The sequence below is a fragment of the Anomaloglossus baeobatrachus genome, chromosome 10 (genome assembly GCF_048569485.1).
Source record: "Anomaloglossus baeobatrachus isolate aAnoBae1 chromosome 10, aAnoBae1.hap1, whole genome shotgun sequence".
In the NCBI taxonomy this organism is placed as follows: domain Eukaryota; kingdom Metazoa; phylum Chordata; class Amphibia; order Anura; family Aromobatidae; genus Anomaloglossus; species Anomaloglossus baeobatrachus.
This window is the reverse complement of record NC_134362.1, coordinates 188,657,783-188,676,481: the sequence shown is the minus strand read 5'-3', so window position 1 is coordinate 188,676,481 and position 18,699 is coordinate 188,657,783. Positions and strand designations below refer to the sequence as shown.

The 18,699-nt window shown below is 50.6% G+C and overlaps 3 protein-coding genes across 3 annotated transcripts in view; 1 reads left to right on the top strand and 2 right to left on the bottom strand.

Annotated features, from left to right (window-relative positions):
* WWP2 (WW domain containing E3 ubiquitin protein ligase 2) overlaps nucleotides 1-3,916 on the bottom strand; it is a 61,221-nt gene extending 57,305 nt beyond the window's left edge. Inside the window, exons 1-2 of the mRNA XM_075326017.1 lie at nucleotides 3,884-3,916; nucleotides 1,515-1,586 (exon numbers count right to left, since the gene is read on the bottom strand). Of these exons, the coding sequence (XP_075182132.1) occupies nucleotides 1,515-1,575 (61 nt within the window). The 5' untranslated portion in view covers nucleotides 1,576-1,586; nucleotides 3,884-3,916. The remainder of the gene's footprint in view (nucleotides 1-1,514; nucleotides 1,587-3,883) is intronic.
* The window catches only part of UTP4 (UTP4 small subunit processome component), a 480,982-nt gene that overhangs the window by 147,165 nt on the left and 315,118 nt on the right, over nucleotides 1-18,699 (bottom strand). The window lies entirely within an intron of this gene.
* The window catches only part of NOB1 (NIN1 (RPN12) binding protein 1 homolog), a 45,449-nt gene continuing 35,001 nt past the window's right edge, over nucleotides 8,252-18,699 (top strand). The window contains exons 1-2 of the mRNA XM_075326020.1: nucleotides 8,252-8,357; nucleotides 8,428-8,560. Coding sequence (XP_075182135.1) covers nucleotides 8,289-8,357; nucleotides 8,428-8,560 — 202 coding nt within the window. The 5' untranslated portion in view covers nucleotides 8,252-8,288. The remainder of the gene's footprint in view (nucleotides 8,358-8,427; nucleotides 8,561-18,699) is intronic.

Below are 18,699 nucleotides of genomic sequence, written 5' to 3'. Positions count from 1 at the left end.
CAGGGATCCCAACCTGGCCGGGATCACTACAAAGTCTCTGGTGAGTCACTGGTGAGCTGTCAAACAGGCATACCTGGCCAACAACGCAGCAGCGTTTAGAGATTTTCTAGCGATCCCAGACCTGCAGAACGACCTAGCTAGTTATTGGGGACGTGTCAAAGCAGCTATCTGAAAGGGAAGTCGCTAATGAAGTTGTTGTAACGGTGTCAAACACACCGATACATGCTGCACAGCGGGAAACAACGGACCAAAAAATGATCCTGAAAGATTTGTAGCGATCAGCAACCTCACAGCAGGGGCCAGGTCGCTGATGCATTTCACACACTGCAATGTCGCTGGGGAGGTCGCTATTACGTCTCAAAACCGGTGACATTGCAGCGATGTCGTTAGCGATGTTGCAGTGTGTAAAGGGGCCTTAAGTAAATGAAAGCAGTAGTTATTTTCCCATAGTCAACAAGTGGCATTTTTGAACATTCTGTATTGCTCCTGAGTTACACCCTGTATTATACCCCAGAGCTGCACTCACTATTCTGCTGGTGGAGTCACTGTGTACATACATTACATTATTGATCCTGTACTGATCCTGAGTTACCTCCTGTATTATACTCCAGAGCTGCACTCACAATTCTGCTGGTGGAGTCACTGTGTACACATCAACAGTATTCTGTCGCATGTGACCTGATGTCATTTAACTGTATTGAACTATACCGCATTTCTGACGGATCCGGCATTGTGGAAGAATACCGCTGATGTGAAGCCGGCCTTATCATGTACTGATCCAGAGTTACATCTTAGATTATACTCCAGAGCTGCACTCTCTATTCTTCTGGTACAGTTACTGTGTACATATATTACTGATCCTGAGTTACCTCCGATATTATACTCCAGAGCTGCACTCTATTCTTCTGGTGCAGTCACTGTGTACATACATTACATTGCGTATACTGTACTGATCCTGAGTTACATCCTGTATTATACTCCAGAGCTGCACTCTCTATTCTGCTGGTGCAGTCACTGTGTACATACATTACTTATCCTGTACTGATCCTGAGTTACCTTTTGTGAATCCTGAGTTACCTCCTGTATTATACTCCAGAGCTGCACTCACTATTCTTCCGGTGCAGTTACTGTGTACATACATTACATTATGTATACTGTACTGATCCTGAGTTACCTCCTGTATTATACTCCAGAGCTGCACTCACTATTCTTCCGGTGCAGTTACTGTGTACATACATTACATTATGTATACTGTACTGATCCTGAGTTACCTCCTGTATTATACTCCAGAGCTGCACTCACTATTCTTCCGGTGCAGTTACTGTGTACATACATTACATTATGTATACTGTACTGATCCTGAGGTATAGCCTGTATTATACTCCAGAGCTGCACTCACTGTGTACACACATTACATTATCCCTCCAGTTACAGGTCACTGCCGGGGTTATGGGCCAGACTATCACACCAAACCTGCAGCTACAATCCCATAGTGCAGCTAATTATCATTGTACCTTTGAGATTTAGGTGCATTTTCTGGCCGTCAGTGGCCGGTCCTGAGCCTGCAGATGCCATATTATTCCTTCCTGCAAGATAAAGAAGAGTGAGACTATAGGAGTATTGAGAGCAGGATTTCCCGACATCACAGCAGCCAGGCACAGATAGAAGAATCACCCTCTGAAGAGGAAGCTGCACATATAATGGCGGCTATGACTCAGGCCGCCAGACCACATGGATTTGTCATGAGCTCCAGCCCTATTAGGATACAGCATCAATAAAAGAGCACTAGGAGGGAAGACGTCCTGTTTGGTGGAGTCTGAAGCAACTGGACCTCAAAATCAGAAACAGGGACTCCACTGACCATGAGGGATGTGTCCTGGTGGGTCAGAGGGGTCAGTGACCCTCTATTTACCGGGGCGGGGGGTGACTGCTGCCTGTGCAGGTATGGGAGGTCGCTATAGCCGCCACCAAACATTTATCTTTATATGAACAATAGAAACAAATTTTTGCATCTTACGACCCCAAGAGAGAGGAAAGCTAAATCTCCGGTGCCCTCGGTGCCCCCTCCACGTCACAGGCAACACAGGGAAACCCAATGCAGATCCAGCCCCCTCCACACACAGGACTGGTCACAGGAACCTTCCGGGACTGGAGTCAGGAGCTGAAGATTGGGCCACTTGTCACAAATGCACTGTAATAGGGACATATGACCCTTCTACTGGAAAATTCCTTTAAATGGTTATTCCCAGTTATCGCTTATTGATGGAGATGAGCGGATATATTTGCAGGACCCCATCCAGCATCTATGGACGATCGCTGTGTGAACTCAGTCCTACCTGCTCCTCTATTGATTACCTGGCCTGACGCAACTTTGTCCATCACACAGCAAAAATGCCGGATAATCAATAGAGGAGCAGGTAAAAGTCAGTTCATAAGGCTTCAGTCCAGTGGCCACTAAATACGGGATCAGGGTCCTGCTCCAGTCATCTCTACTGCTGAGGGTCTGATTTCAGAGACCACCCCATGATCCTGGAAAGGGGGCTCCGGGGTCCTAGGAAGTGGGATCTGCAAAGCTCTGCCTTGATTAAAACGGAGGCACATATGCTTCACCTGATCCATTCATTGTCTATTGGAGTCCTGGAGGGATCCAAAATCAGCGCTCTGCTATTTCCAGCAGTCCCATAGACAATGAATGGAGCATGTGCATCTTCAGAGGAGAAGCATATGCGTCACCTGATCCATTCATTGTGTATTGGACTCCTGGAGGAATCAAAAATCTGCACTCCGCTATTTCCAGGAGTAATGACCTAAGCATGTGTGTCTCGGAGGAGAAGCATATTCATCACCTGATCCATTCATTGTGTATTGGACTCCTGGAGGAATCCAAAATCTGCACTCTCCTATTTCTAGCAGTCCCATAGACAATGAACTAAGCATGTGCGTCTCAGAGGAGCATATGCGTCACCTGATCTATTCATTGTGTATTGGAGTCCTGGAAGAATCCAAAATCTGCACTCTGTTATTTCCTGCAGTCCCATACACAATGATACAGAAGTCTCATAGACAATGATATAGCAGTTCCATAGACAATGAACGGAGCCTACTCTTCATTCAAAGCGTCTTCTCAGGATGGTCGGGGGGTCTCCGCAGCTGGACCCCCAGCAATCACTACCTCATCCCCTGTCCTATGGATATCCCTTTAAAAACTTACTAACCAGTTACAGTACGAATATTTGAGGCATTTTCCAGTAAAACTGGGACCTTATCCCATCACAGAGAACAAGTCACATCCTTATTAATGGTTTTCTGTTTAGATTTTCCCCATCCTGCAATTTTATCCCATTAAAGGGGATTTCCCAGTGCAAAAAAACCCTTCTGTCCCCGGCGCAGTTGGTGCTTTTCTCCACCTCCCCAGGTCCAGCGCTTGGTTTCCGCCACTTCTCCCAGTGTCTGTTATTGTCTGCAGAGCTAACGTCATGGCGACAGCTCTGCAGCCAATCAGTGAGCTCAGTGGCTCATTCCGTCAACTTACTGATTGGCTGCAGCGCTATTGACGTGACGTCAGCGCTGCAGACAATCACAGACACAACAGCGGCGGAGATTCGATGCCAGACCCCAAAATCATAAACTAGTACAAGATAGAAAATCCCCTTTAATTACACACCACCAACCTCAGTGTAGCCAGGTCTAAGAGCTGCTGTGGGACTACAAATCCCAGCAATCCCGGAAACACACTATTGCAAATATCCCTGATCCCCACTGCACAAACAATTCCCTCATTTCCTGCCTAATTTACCTCCCGTCCCCCCTTTCCTTCAGTATTTGGCCACTAAGCCCCCTTTAATCCCCCATTAACCCCCTCCTGAACCTGTGTTGACATTACCTGCCTTCTTTACTTCCGCCTCCTGCACTTTCGATCACGTGACCATCGGCTTTTAACGCTGACCCGGAAGTTAGAGTAGAAGCACACCGGATGTACTCCGGCTAGCTGACAGTTCCGTGCCGCCATGTTGAGTGGGGCGGAAGTTTAGGTTCTGCATTAATTACAGCCCCCGCTGCTTTGTTGAGTGTCTGTGTGAATACATTCCCCTCAACCTGACTAATTTATGGCACCATTATTGTTATAGAAAGTGTCTATAAGTTGTAAACATATATCTATTTGGTTTTTCCTGTTTCTAGAAAAGTTGGGTGTCCAAACAACTCTTATTATTCGGGTACCCATCCTGACAGACTCATTAAAAGGCCACCAATGGGTGAAGTGGACAATTGTGGGTGGTACCGGTATCATCCGTCTTTATAAAGTATCAATAATTCCCATCAATGCTCTGTGGCACTTTCTCTGCATGTGAATATGACCTGAGACTTGGTTTTCAACATTTGCAGATTTTTGCTTAAATATGTCACCTTTTTTTGGTTATTGAGGGTTGAAATCTGCATAAAAATCAACCTGGCGGGGAAAAAAAATTAAGGTACATGTAAAACCTTTCTGCTAATGTCGATGCTGTGTCCTCACCTGACCGCTGCGGCCAATTGATGACCCCTGATTAGCTGCAGTTATGAGAGCGGACTTCTCATGAGCCCAGTGATTGGACGCAGTGGTCACGTGCACTAAAGTCATCATGTTACCGCTGCAGCCTGTCAACAAAGATCGGAGCAGCAATGGCCGATTAAGGCTATGTGCGCACGTTCCCTTTTTTTGTGACCACAAAGATGCAGCATTTTTGGACGCAAAAAAACGCACCAATGCATGCATTTTTGCTGCGTTTTTGTTCCTGCGTTTTTTACAATGCATTGCATGGGTGAAAACGCTGACAAAAACGCAGAAATAATTGACATGTTGCTTTTTTTGGTCACCACAAAAACGCACCTCAAGTCGCATATATATATATATTACTGCGACTCAACTGTCATCAAGAATATAAACCAGCTGAATTTTGGGTTCAGTACTTGCAACCAGGGGAGGACATATCATTGGTGCCACAAAGGGCCCAAGAGGTTAGAGGGCCAATTCTACCCCCAAAGGAGATGTGATTGTGCATTATGGGGAGCTCCTTGTCTGCAAATTGCCCTTGCAGTGCGGCTCCTTTCTGTCTGTGTCTGCCAGTGCTTGGGACCGTGACTTGCTTGTATCCTATCTGTAATTTGGTGGTGGGTTTTTTGTTTTTTTTGGGTTTTTTTTTTTTTTTTGACAAATTGCAACTCAAAAATAGTTGACAAACTGCACTTATAACTTAATCATGAACATTGATAGGCTACCAATGTGGCAGTGGAGCAATAGTCTGAGTTCACATGTCCTGTAATCGTCCTTTAGGCCTCTTTCACATGCCCGTGTCTCCGGTATGTGTTTGGTCCGTTTCCTCACGTACCGGAAACACGGGCACACGTAGACCCATTAAAATCAATAGGTCTGCGCTCACGTGCATATTCTGCCATGGACCGTGTGTACATGTGGAGCATACGTGTGCCGTGTGCGCCACACGTAGACATGTACGTTTTTCTCCAGCATCACAGGTGTCACACGGAACGCAAACGGGTCACACGGAACGCAAACGGACCACACGGATGTGTTCCGTGTGTCACGCACCGGAGAAAACACTTGTCTGTGAGAAAAAAAAACAAACTTTACTCACCTTCTCCAGCCCTGCTGTCTCTACCGCTGCTGTCACTTGCTTCAGACCGCCACTCATTATGCTAATTGCATATTTACTTTACTGCTGTCGGAAGCAGCAGCAGCAGCGGGGAGTCGGCAGGACCAGAGACCGAAGATCAGCACCACGGACAGCGACGCCAGGGACAGGTGAGCAGAAAGTTCCCGTTCTCGGTATGTTATCACAGATAACACACGGAGAACACACGTGCCATAAACATGGCTCACGGAGGGCAATACGAACCTTTGACACGTCCTTGAAAAACATGCGTGATTTTCACGGACGTGTAAAAGAGGCCTTAGGGAGCGTACCTACAATCAGTGTTTGCAGCGTTTTGAATGTAGCGTGTTTTTGCTGCGTCCAATACACTGCGCTATACAGTACAAGCAGAGTGGACGGGATTTCTAGAAATCCTGTGCCCACTGTGCTTGTTTTTTCCACAGCAAACATTGACCTGCGGTGTGGCTTTCCAGAACTCAGCATGTCAATTGTTTGCTACAGATTCACATGGGTCCTCCGTAGTGAGAACACAAGCGAGATACCACAGCGCACTGAACCCTGATCGCAGGTACGAGCAGCTGAAGTCTCCTGCGTTCTGCTGTGGAGGAGACTCGTGGCCCCGCAGGTCAGGACCCGCTGCATCCAGGACACAGTGAGTCCTGATCATGGGCACATACCCTTAGAATGGATCCTGCAGAGATCTGTTGATAAAATGATCTATGCTGGATTGTGATTTTTTTAAGTATTGCACTGAAAAGTCAAGGTACTGTTAATAAAATACTAGCAAAATATAGTGTAATACAATTACTAATAAATAATATTCATATTATAAAGTGTCAGAGTATACATAAAAGTGTGATTATGTGTATGTAAAAAGATGCTAGTTTATATATTCGAACTCTGCATTCCAATTAACAAAGACAAAGTGACAGTGCATATGATCTATGAAGTAATATACGTTGGTAGCCAAGTTACAGGTAACCACTTAAGGAATAGAATCATAGGAGACATAGGAGTCAGTACCTATAGCCATGGTTTCTATCAGCTGTTGCCAACACCTGGTCCCGACGTGCGTTTCGGTGTGTTGCCTTCATCCTGCAAAAATGCCAGGTCCCGACAACAGATAACAACGAAGGCAACACGCCAAAACGCACGTCGGGACCTTGTGTAATGTAATTTATATCTGTATTTTGTATCAACCCCTTCTCATGTATAGCACCCATTGAATCAATTGTACTCTATAAATATTAACAATAAGTCTGTGTTCATACGCTGCATTTTCTAACCACAAAGATTGGCCCCAAAAAATGCACCTGTGGTAAAAACGCATAAAAAAAATATGCATTTTTACAGCATTTTGCCCAATGTGTTTTTTATGTTCAATCTTTTTATTAAGTATTTTTTCATAATTACAATAAACATCATGAGCATATATTGAAAACATTTACAAATTTCCAACACAAAAATGTACTGAACTGTTTAGTTATGTCCTTATGTGTCCTAAGACACAACTCCCTCTGTCCATTCCAAACAGTGCCCCCGTATCCCCATGACCTTCTGTAGCTGAGTTCATGCAATACAAGGAATGTAGCCACAAACGACTACATTTGGACTTCCTGGGTCACTAGGACAGTATATCTTAAGAAATATTATATTGTTCGTCACTTCCAGAGAGATTAAAGACTCCAACAAGATTATGGATATGAATGAGTAAAGAGCATTATAAAAGATACATATAAGAGAAAAGAGAAAGCAGGGAGGGGGCGAAGAGGGGACGGGAGGGGGGGAGGGGAAGGGAAAGAGGTCACCTGGGGGACCCGTGACCAAGGGTCAAGCCGAAGCCCCTGTTCCTCCTTCCATATCTCTCCGCGCAAGCAGGTGTCCCTGTCCACCCATTTCAGGTTTCTCAAAAAAGCTTATGGAAATCCGTGGAGTCATGGAAACTCATCCACTCACTCCAGGTTGTATAAAACTTAGCTCCATATCCAGAGAGGTCAGCCGACATTTCCTCCATTCTGTAGATATCGGTCATTTCCGAATACCATTCTGTGATTGGAGGAATTGTGGTCGTTTTCCAATGTCTTGGAATTACCGAGTGGGCGGCTGTTATGCAGAATCTCAGGATGTCTTTCTTGTGGTAAGAGATTGACTGTGGCAAAATGGAAAGTAGGGCAATTTTAGGAGAACTCACCACCTGTCTCCCAGTTATGAGTCGGTAGTTGTCAAATACCTTAGTCCAAAAGGGTTTTATCAGCTGGCACTCCCACCAGATATGAATCATGGTGCCCTTCTCCTTGTTACGCCCAATGTGTTTTTTAAGTCAAATCTATTGACTGGAAGGGCTCAAAAACGCTGGAAAAGGGCAATAAGATTTGACATTACGCATCTTAAAAAGCGCAGCCAAAAAAAGATGCAAAATAGAAATCTCATAGACTTTGCTGAGAGAAGGAAAGGTGCATTTTTGTGACCTAAAAAATGCACCAAAAACGCAGTAAAAGATGCAGTGTGTGAACATAGTCCCTTCAATCCTATGTCAGCCTGCAGTGCTTACCTCCGGCCAGCAGATGGCGACAACACGCAATAGACGATAGAACGTTTCTCGCCCTCTGATTGGCTGAGCTGCCGGGACACCGAATAAACATGGCGGCCTCCAGGGTGCTGCACGTTGTGGCGGATTCGGGCGCTTTCCTGAGGAATGCCGCGTTACAGGTGAGCGGAGCGGACACCGGGGGGTCTTTACCGGGTCTGTGTGACGTGATTAACTCTCTCGTGTCTGCAGGAGATCGGGGCGCACATCTACACCGTGCGGGACGTGGTGAGCGAGATCAGGGACAAACCGACCCGGAGGCGCCTGGCCGTGCTGCCCTACGAGCTGCTGTTCAGGGAGCCCGGACCGGAGAGCATCCAGCTGGGTAAGGAGAGCACCGGACAGCGACCTCTGCGGAGATTCTGCCCTCCTCAGCTTCCTGCAGGCCTCTGTGTGGAACAGTGGTGAACTACAAGTCCCAGCATGGTTGGCTGTGGCTGTCTGGGCATGATGGGAGTTGTAGTTCTTGCAGCAGGGTGAGGGACAAGGCTCCACTCACTGCAGCCCTCTGTGTCTATCATACAGGCGGCTTAGGGGGGTATTTGGGCCCCTAATTGCCCGTATGGAGCATGATGTGCCCAGGGGACCCCCATAGTGTGCGCAGTGCTAGGTCAGGATCAGGAGGGGCCCCGAAATAATGGGGTTTTCTAGTCTCCCCTCTCTATCCCCGTCCATTATCCAGGATACTGGGAAGATAACGTTTTCCATATCAATAAAGGAGAGATTTTAAATTTGATAGTTTACTGTTGCCTAGGTTACCGGCCACCTCTGCAGTCTATCCCAGGAGGCCGGTCTCCTAGGCGATGAGCTCCTGCTTGAATCTGGCCGGTATCCAGATCAGTCCCCCGCACTCCTCCGAGGCTGAAGAAGCAAAAGTGCTTCTGTTTGGGGCATTGGAGGAGGCACAATATGGCCATGTGCCCACGGGCGCTCGTACCTGCGGATGTATCCGCAGATACGAGCGCATGTTTCCCGCAGCTGCCCGCCGGCGTCCGCAGCTATTTTTAGCTGCGAGATTCCAGCGGAATAGCTGTGGTAAACCTGCGGACATTAATGCGGCTTACCTGCGGACGTCCCGGCCTCTTATCTCCTTAGCGGAGGGCCGGGACATCCGCAGGTAATTCCGCAGGAATAATTGACATGCAGCATGGTCGAGAGCTGCACTTTCCGCAGCGTGGACACAGCACTCCCCATGTCCCATAGGATAACATGGGGAGTGACTGTACATGCTAAAACCTGCGGATTTATCTGGAAAATCCAGAAAAATCCGCAGGTTTTACGCGGCAAAATCCGCAGAAACAAGCTCCCGTGGGCACATAGCCTATGGCACAGCGCGGCCTCCTTGCCATTGTCCAGAACTTCAGTAAATCTGGAGGTGGCGCCCCCTTGCAGGACGCTTGAGGGCAGAGGAGCTGTGCGCTCTCGAGACACTATTGGTGCTGTTTCTGAATGCTAGCAGGGATGTTTCCTTATCTTTGGATAACTCCTTTTACGTTGTCTATATACTTTAGATGGCTTCCATCTGAAATCTTGTTATCCCTCCAATGCACATGTATGCTCAGCCGGTGAATGTGGGGGGAGGACACGTAGCCGGTACCGGGCACCTCTGCAGTATTATCCCTCCAATGCACATGTATGCTCAGCCGGTGAATGTGGGGAGAGGGCACGTAGCCGGTACCGGGCACCTCTGCAGTCTGATTCCTCCCATGCACATGTATGCTCGGCCGGTGAATGTGGGGAGAGGACACGTAGCCGGTACCGGGCACCTCTGCAGTATTATCCCTCCAATGTACATGTATGCTCAGCCGGTGAATGTGGGGGGAGGACACGTAGCCGGTACCGGGCACCTCTGCAGTCTGATCCCTCCCATGCACATGTATGCTCAGCCCGTGAATGTGGGGAGAGGACACGTAGCCGGTACCGGGCACCTCTGCAGTATTATCCCTCCCATGCACATGTATGCTCAGCCGGTGAATGTGGGGGGAGGACACGTAGCCGGTACCGGGCACCTCCTGCAGTCTGATCCCTCCCATGCACATGTATGCTCGGCCGGTGAATGTGGGGAGAGGTCACTTAGCCGGTACCGGGCACCTCTGCAGTATTATCCCTCCCATGTACATGTATGCTCAGCCGGTGAATGTGGGGGGAGGACACGTAGCCGGTACCGGGCACCTCTGCAGTCTGATCCCTCCCATGCACATGTATGCTCAGCCGGTGAATGTGGGGGGAGGACACGTAGCCGGTACCGGGCACCTCTGCAGTATTATCCCTTCCATGTACATGTATGCTCGGCCGGTGAATGTGGGGGGAGGACACGTAGCCGGTACCGGGAACCTCTGCAGTATTATCCCTCCAATGTACATGTATGCTCGGCCGGTGAATGTGGGGGGAGGACACGTAGCCGGTACCGGGAACCTCTGCAGTCTGATTCCTCCCATGCACATGTATGCTCGGCCGGTGAATGTGGGGAGAGGTCACTTAGCCGGTACCGGGAACCTCTGCAGTATTATCCCTCCCATGTACATGTATGCTCAGCCGGTGAATGTGGGGGGAGGACACGTAGCCGGTACCGGGCACCTCTGCAGTCTGATCCCTCCCATGCACATGTATGCTCGGCCGGTGAATGTGGGGGGAGGACACGTAGCCGGTACCGGGGCACCTCTGCAGTCTGATCCCTCCCATGCACATGTATGCTCGGCCGGTGAATGTGGGGAGAGGACACGTAGCCGGTACCGGGCACCTCTGCAGTATTATCCCTTCCATGCTTATGTATGCTCAGCCGGTGAATGTGGGGAGAGGACACGTAGCCGGTACCTGGCACCTCTGCAGTCTTATCCCTCCCATGCACATGTATGCTCGGCCGGTGAATGTTGGGAGAGGACACGTAGCCGGTACCGGGCACCTCTGCAGTCTGATCCCTCCCATGCACATGTATGCTCGGCCGGTGAATGTGGGGGGAGGACACGTAGCCGGTACCGGGAACCTCTGCAGTCTGATTCCTCCCATGCACATGTATGCTCGGCCGGTGAATGTGGGGGGAGGACACGTAGCCGGTACCGGGCACCTCTGCAGTCTGATCCCTCCCATGCACATATATGCTCGGCCGGTGAATGTGGGGGGAGGACACGTAGCCGGTACCGGGCACCTCTGCAGTCTGATCCCTCCCATGCACATGTATGCTCAGCCGGTGAATGTGGGGGGAGGACACGTAGCCGGTACTGGGCACCTCTGCAGTCTTATCCCTCCCATGCACATGTATGCTCAGCCGGTGAATGTGGGGAGAGGACCCGTAGCCGGTACTGGGCACCTCTGCAGTCTTATCCCTCCCATGCACATGTATGCTCAGCCGGTGAATGTGGGGGGAGGACACTTAGCCGGTACCGGGCACCTCTGCAGTATTATCCCTTCCATGCTTATGTATGCTCAGCCGGTGAATGTGGGGAGAGGACACGTAGCCGGTACCGGGCACCTCTGCAGTCTTATCCCTCCCATGCACATGTATGCTCGGCCGGTGAATGTTGGGAGAGGACACTTAGCCGGTACCGGGCACCTCTGCAGTCTGATCCCTCCCATGCACATGTATGCTCGGCCGGTGAATGTGGGGAGGAGGACACGTAGCCGGTACCGGGCACCTCTGCAGTCTGATCCCTCCCATGCACATGTATGCTCGGCCGGTGAATGTGGGGAGAGGACACTTAGCCGGTACCGGGCACCTCTGCACTATTATCCCTCCCATGCACATGTATGCTCAGCCGGTGAATGTGGGGGGAGGACACGTAGCCGGTACCGGGCACCTCTGACGGCAGCTTATCTCATTTTAAAAACAAGAGGATTGGACATGTTGAAATTCATTATGCCCAACCATTCTCTTCCTCCACATCTGTCATGACTCCTCTGTTCATATTTGATGGTCATCCAGTCCCTCTGAGGTGCCAACATGGGCACTGATGTGTTTTGCTTTATTTTTGATATTCATAGTTTCATAGTGTTTAAGGTTGAAGGTAGACTTGGATTAGGTCATGGGTTGAACTCAATGAACCTAACATGTTCAAGTCATGGGGCAGACAGTAAGCGCGACATTAGGGGAAAATATTCCTTCCGGACTCCACATACGGCAATTGGACTAGTTTCCTAGATCAACGCCCCATCACAGAATCTAGTGCACACAACCAATAATATTATTTTCCAAGAAAGGCATCTAGTCTTCTTACATTTTAGTAGGGAATCGACCATTACAACATTATGTGGCAGAGAGTTCCATAGTCTCACTGCTCTTACAGTAAAGAATCTGCGTCTGTGATTATGATTAAACCTCCTTTCCTCTAACCGTAGTGTATGCCTCCTTGTCCCTGATGCCGGGCTAGGTGTAAAAAGATCATTAGAGAGATCTCTGTACTGTTTCCTCATCTCCTCATGTATTCGTACATTGTAATAAGATTGCCCCTAAGCCTTCGTTTTTTCAAACTGAATAACCCCAAGCTTAATAACCTGTCTTGGTATTGCATTCCCCCCCATTCCTTTAATAACCATGGCTGCTCTTCTCTGCACCTGCAGAGAACATAATTTATAGATTTTATATCCTTTGACCTTACATTTATCCACATTAAACTTCAATTGCCATTTCTCAGCCCAAGCCTCCAGCCTACACAAATCCCTCTGCAATATTAAATTAACCTCCTCTGTATTAATTACCTTTTATAGTTTAGTATCTTCTGCAGATATTACAATTCGACTCTCAATGCCCCCTATAAAGTCATTAATAAATGTTAAAAAGAAAAGGGCCCAATACTGATCCCTGTGCATCCCCACTGTTCACTGTGACCCAGTCTGTGTGTTCCATTAATAACCACCCTTCTTTGTCGCTCCATTGGGAGACCCAGACAATTGGGTGTATAGCTACTGCCTCCGGAGGCCACACAAAGTATTACACTTAAAAGTGTAAACCCCTCCCCTCTGCTATACACCCTCCCGTGCATCACGGGCTCCTCAGTTTTTATGCTTTGTGCGAAGGAGGCACACATCCACGCATAGCTCCACAACTTAGTCAGCAGCAGCTGCTGACTATTTCGGATGGAAGAAAAGTGGGCCCATATAGGGCCCCCAGCATGCTCCCTGGTCGGCGGTGTTGTTAAGGTTGAGGTACCCATTGCGGGTACATAGGCAGGAGCCAACATGCTGTTTTCCTTCCCCATCCCTGCAGGGCTCTGGGTGAAGTGGGATCCATAATCGGTCTCCAGACACTGGGACCGTGCTCCCTCTGCAGCCCCTGGGAATCTGCTGGACAGGAGCTGGGTATCGTCAGGGACATGGCCCTGCTACTGTGAGGTACTCTGTGTCCCCTTGGGGACGGCGCATGGAGCGCTTGTGTCATACACGCTGCAGCACTGCTGGGCGTGTTAGTGCGCCGGGACTACCGCGCTGACCGCGCTTGTTGCCGGCCGCGCTTATAACTCTAGTCCCCGGCTTCTGCGGCCTAGTACCTCATATTCCAGGTGCTCCGTGTCCCCGTTGGGACGGCGCATAAAGCACCTTGGGCCCAGACGCTGCAGCGACTGCGGCGTGCGTGTGGGTCCGGGACTACCGCGCCGACCGTGCACTGCCGGCCGGCCGCGATTTCAACTTTAGTCCTCGGCCTTTGCGGCCTAGTATGGGATTCTCCCGCCCCCAGACCTGCCAGTCAGGGAAAAGGGCGGGACGGTCGGTATGACGCCGACAGTGAGGGCTGTAGTACATTGAGCTGTCCTCCGCCCCCCTCACTACCCACGCTGGGGCACCAGATTCCCGCACTTTTTTGTGACTACGCCCACGCCTCCCTCCTCCTCAGAGAACGCCGTCAGCCATGTTTTTCAGCAACTTCTGGCTGCAGCTGATGGAGACCCGGGGCAGAGAATCTGGTGGCTACAAGCCACATCCGCAGCCCCTGCCGGACAGGAGACGGAGTATCGTCAGGGACAGGCCCTGCAGCTACAGGTACTCTGTGTCCCCGTTGGCACGGTGCATGAAGCACCTTGGCCTCAGACGCAGCTGCGACTGCGGTGTGCATTTTTTGTCCGGGACTACCGCGCCGACCGTGCCTGTTTGCCGGCCGCGGTTTTTACTTTAGTCCCCGGCTTTTGCGGCCTAGTGTGTTAAACTCCCGCCCCTGAGCCTGCCAGCAGGGAGAAGGGTGGGATGGTCGGTATGTTGCCGACAGTGAGGGCTGGAGCACACCTCGCTGTCCTCCGCCCCCCCTCACTGATCACTATGGACCACCGGATTCCCGCAGACAGAGCCCTGCATCATAACGTAGGGAGGGCTGGAGCATACGTTGCTATCCTCCTTCCCCCTCACTGAGCACTGGGGGGCACCAGTTTTTCAAAGGTGGTCTTCCTAGGGTGTTGTCCCCCCCCTTGGTGCCGCAGTGTATATATATCTATATTGGTGTTTATTTATATGGTATATGATTTCACTGTTCGGCAGCATTATTTGTTTTTGGCTGTATACCCTCACTGATTACTCTGCGGACGACAGGCTGTTGTCTGCTCTTAAAGAGTAAGGGTCCCAAGACACTGGCTTATTTTAACCTCTTGTGCGCCTATATTACGGGCACTGCACAGATGACAGCGACAGAGTTTGCATGATGAAAACTTCGCCGGCGTTCCCTGTCCAGGCGGCAGGGACAGAGTTACAGCTTTGCTGAGAAACTCTCTGGGTCATTTTCACTATCCATGTCTCAGGCTATGGACAAATGGTCGGCTAAGAGACTAGGAGTTTGCTGTCCAGACCGGCCCCTTACACAGGCCCGGGCACTGCGGGATCGCCCCAGGCCTCTATCGGTCTGCGACGAAGCGTGTTCCTGGGGTGGCCTCTAGTTATTACGTGGTAAACTCCAGCACGAACCGCAGTCCCAGTCCGGCTAATGCACAGATACTGTCCAGAAGCACACCTTCCCGGACAAGCGTTTTACTGAACGCCTTATAACACACGTTGTCCCTTCCTCTCTGACGTTGTTAAGGTTTCGGCTCAGTGTCATAAGGTGCCCTCCAGTCTCTGGACTGGCGGCTAGATCAGTAGTAGCAGTGGCTGGCGGGTCCACGCTCAAGAATGCCACGGACAGACAGATAGAACTCCTAATGGGATCCATCTATGAAGCCATAGGCGCGTCCGTTGCCCCGGCCTTTGCAGGGGTGGGCACTCCAGGCTATCTCAGCTGCTCTGTCTCAGATCAATGCGGTCATCCTGTGCTCCGCAATTAGCGTCTTTGACGTCTCAGGCGGTGGTATTTTCATCCTCCGCTGGGCACAGAGAACCTTTTCTGCATGGCGGTCCAGGTCAGGGGAGTGTCCCCACATGTCCAAGACCGATGTAGGAGACATTCTGTCTTACGGTCACAGGATAGAGCTCAGTTCTCGTCCTCCGACTCGTTGCTTCACAGCATCTCCGTCCCCCGAGCGAGCCGATGCACGTTTCCAGGCGGTGAACACTCCGAAGGCAGGAGGAGTTGCGATCCTCGTTCCCCTTCAAGAACGTAGTCGCGGCTTTTTACTCCAGCTTGTTCGTGGTACCAGATAGGACGGATCACTCCGCCCCGTTCTGGACTTCACACTGCTCAACGGACAGAGAACCTAACGGTTCCGGATGGAATCTCTCCGCTTGCCATCGCCTTTGATGGCCCAAGGAGGCTTCCTAGCATCAATCGACATCAGGGATGCTTATCTCCACGTGCCGATTGTATCAGAATATCAGCGCTTCCTGCGCTTCGACATAGGGAACGAACACCTTCAGTTCGTGGCACTAACTTTCGGCCTGGTGACAGCCCTACGGGCCTTCACCAAGGTCATGACAACTGTGGTAGCGGTCCTACTCTCTCAGGCAATCTGCTGGTCAAGGCCCCCTCTCGGGTGGCATGCCAACACAGCCTGAACATGGCTCTAGAGACTCTCCAGAGATTCGGGTGGTTCATCAATTTTTCCTAAAGTCAAAATTGACACCGGCCCAATCACTGACATATCTCGGCATGGAGTTTCATACTCTCTCAGCGATAGTGAAGCTTCCGCTGGACAAACAGCGTTCACTACAGACAGGGGTGCAATCGTTCCTTCGAGCCCAGTCACACCTTTTGAGGCGCCTCATGCACTTCCTAGAGAAGTTGGTGCCAGCAATAGAGGCAGCTCCGTTTGCGCTGATTCATCTGCGCCCACTTCAATGGGACTTTCTCCGCAAATGGGACAGCAAATCGACGTCCCTCGACAAGGACGTTGCTCCTTCTCGGGCAGCCATGGCCTCCCTTCAGTGGTGGCTTCTTCCCACTCTTGTCAAAGGAAAAATCCTTCCTGCCCACATCCTGGCCTGTGGTCACGGCGGACGCGAGTCTGTCAGGGAGTCTTCCTCCGCCACAGGGCTCAGGGTACATGGACTCAGCAGAGTCATCCCTCCAGATCAATGTTCTGGAGATAAGGGCAGTGTTCTAGCCCTAAAAGCGTTCCAGCCATGGCTGGAAGGCAGGCAGATCCGAATTCAGTCGGACAACGCCAAGGCGGTGGCATACATCAACCACCAAGGTGGCACAAGCAGTCGGCAAGCCTTCCAGCAAGTCCGACGGATTCTGCTGTGGGTGGAAGCCACAGCCTCCACCATCTCCGCAGTTCACATCCCGGGCGTAGAAAACTGGGAAGCAGACTTTCTCAGTCGCCAGGGCATGGACGCAGGGGAATGGTCTCTTCGACCGGACGTGTTTCAAGAGATTTGTTGCCGCTGGGGGAAGCCGGACGTCGACCTATTGGCGTCCCGGCACAACAACAAGGTCCCGGCATTCATGGCACGTTCTCAAGATCACAGAGCTCTGGCGGCAGACGCATTAGTGCAGGATTGTCGCAGTTTGCCTGCCTCACGTATTCCTCCTCTGGCACCGCTGCCCAGAGTGTTACGCAGGATCAGATCCGACAGCCACCGCGCCATCCTCGTCGCTCCAGACTGGCCGAGGAGGTCGTGGTACCCGGATCTGTGGCATCTCACGGTAGGCCAACCGTGGACACTACTAGACCGGCCAGACTTGCTGTCTCAAGGGCCGTTTTTTCCATCTGAATTCGGCGGCCCTCAACCTGACTGCGTAGCCATTGAGTCCTGGATCCTAGCGTCTTCAGGGTTATTTCAAGAGGTCATGGCCACTATGAGACAGGCCAGGAAACCAACGTCCGCCAAGATCTACCACAGGACGTGGAAGATCTTCTTATCATGGTGCTCTGATCAGAGTTTTACTCTCTGGCCATTCGCCTTGCCCACTTTCTGTCCTTCCTTCAATCCGGAATGGAAAAGGGGTTGTCTCTCGGTTCCCTTAAGGGACAAGTTTCGGCGCTTTCTGTGTTTTTTTTCAAAGGCGTCTAGCCAAACTCCCTCAGGTACGCACGTTCCTGCAGGGGGTTTGCCACATAGTCCCTCCTTACAAGCGTCGACTAGAACCCTGGGATCGGAACAGGGTGATACCGGCTCTTCAGAAACCACCCTTTGAGCCAATGAGGGATATTCTCTTTCACGCCTTTCGCAGAAGGTGGTCTTCCTAGTGGCAGTCACGTCACTCCGCAGAGCGTCTGACATAGCAGCGCTGTCATGCAAGTCCCCCTTCCTGGTGTTTCACCAGGACAAGCTGGTTCTGCGCTCGGTTCTGGAATTTCTCCCGAAGGTGGTATCCTCTGTTCATCTCAATCAGGATACCTTCTTACCTTCCTTTTGTTCTCATCCGGTTCACCAACGTGAAAAGGATTTGCACTTGTTAGGTCTGGTGAGAGCACTCAGACTCTACATTTCTCGTACGGCGCCCCTGCGCCGCTCGGATGCGCTCTTTGTCCTTGTCGCTGGCCAGCGTAAAGGGTCGCAAGCTCCCAAGTCAACTTGGCTCGGTGGATCAAGGAACCAATTCTTGAAGCCTACCATTCTGCTGGGCTTCCGGTTCCTTCAAGGCTGAAGGCCCATTCTCCCAGAGCCGTGGGTGCGCCCTGGGCGTTGCTGCACCAGGCTACGGCTCAGCAGGTGTGTCAGGCGACTACCTGGTTGAGTCTGCACGTTTTCACGGAGCACTATCTAGTGCATACCTACGCTTCGGCAGATGCCAGCTTAGGTAGGCGAGTCCTTCAGGCGGCGGTTGCCCACCTGTAGGAAGGAGCCGTTTTACGGCTCTTTTACCGAGGTATTCTTTTACCCACCCAGGGACTGCTTTTGGACGTCCCAATTGTCTGGGTCTCCCAATGGAGCGACAAAGAAGAAGGGAATTTTGTTTACTTACCGTAAATTCCTTTTCTTCTAGCTCCAATTGGGAGACCCAGCACCCGCCCCTGTTCCCTTCGAGCTGTTTGTTCTTTTGTGTACACATGTTGTTCAGATTGAACTGTTCTTGGTCATGGTTTCAGTTCTCCGATATTCCTTCGGATTGAATTTACCTTAGACCAATTTATAAGTTTCCTCCTTCCTGCTTTTGCACCAAAACTGAGG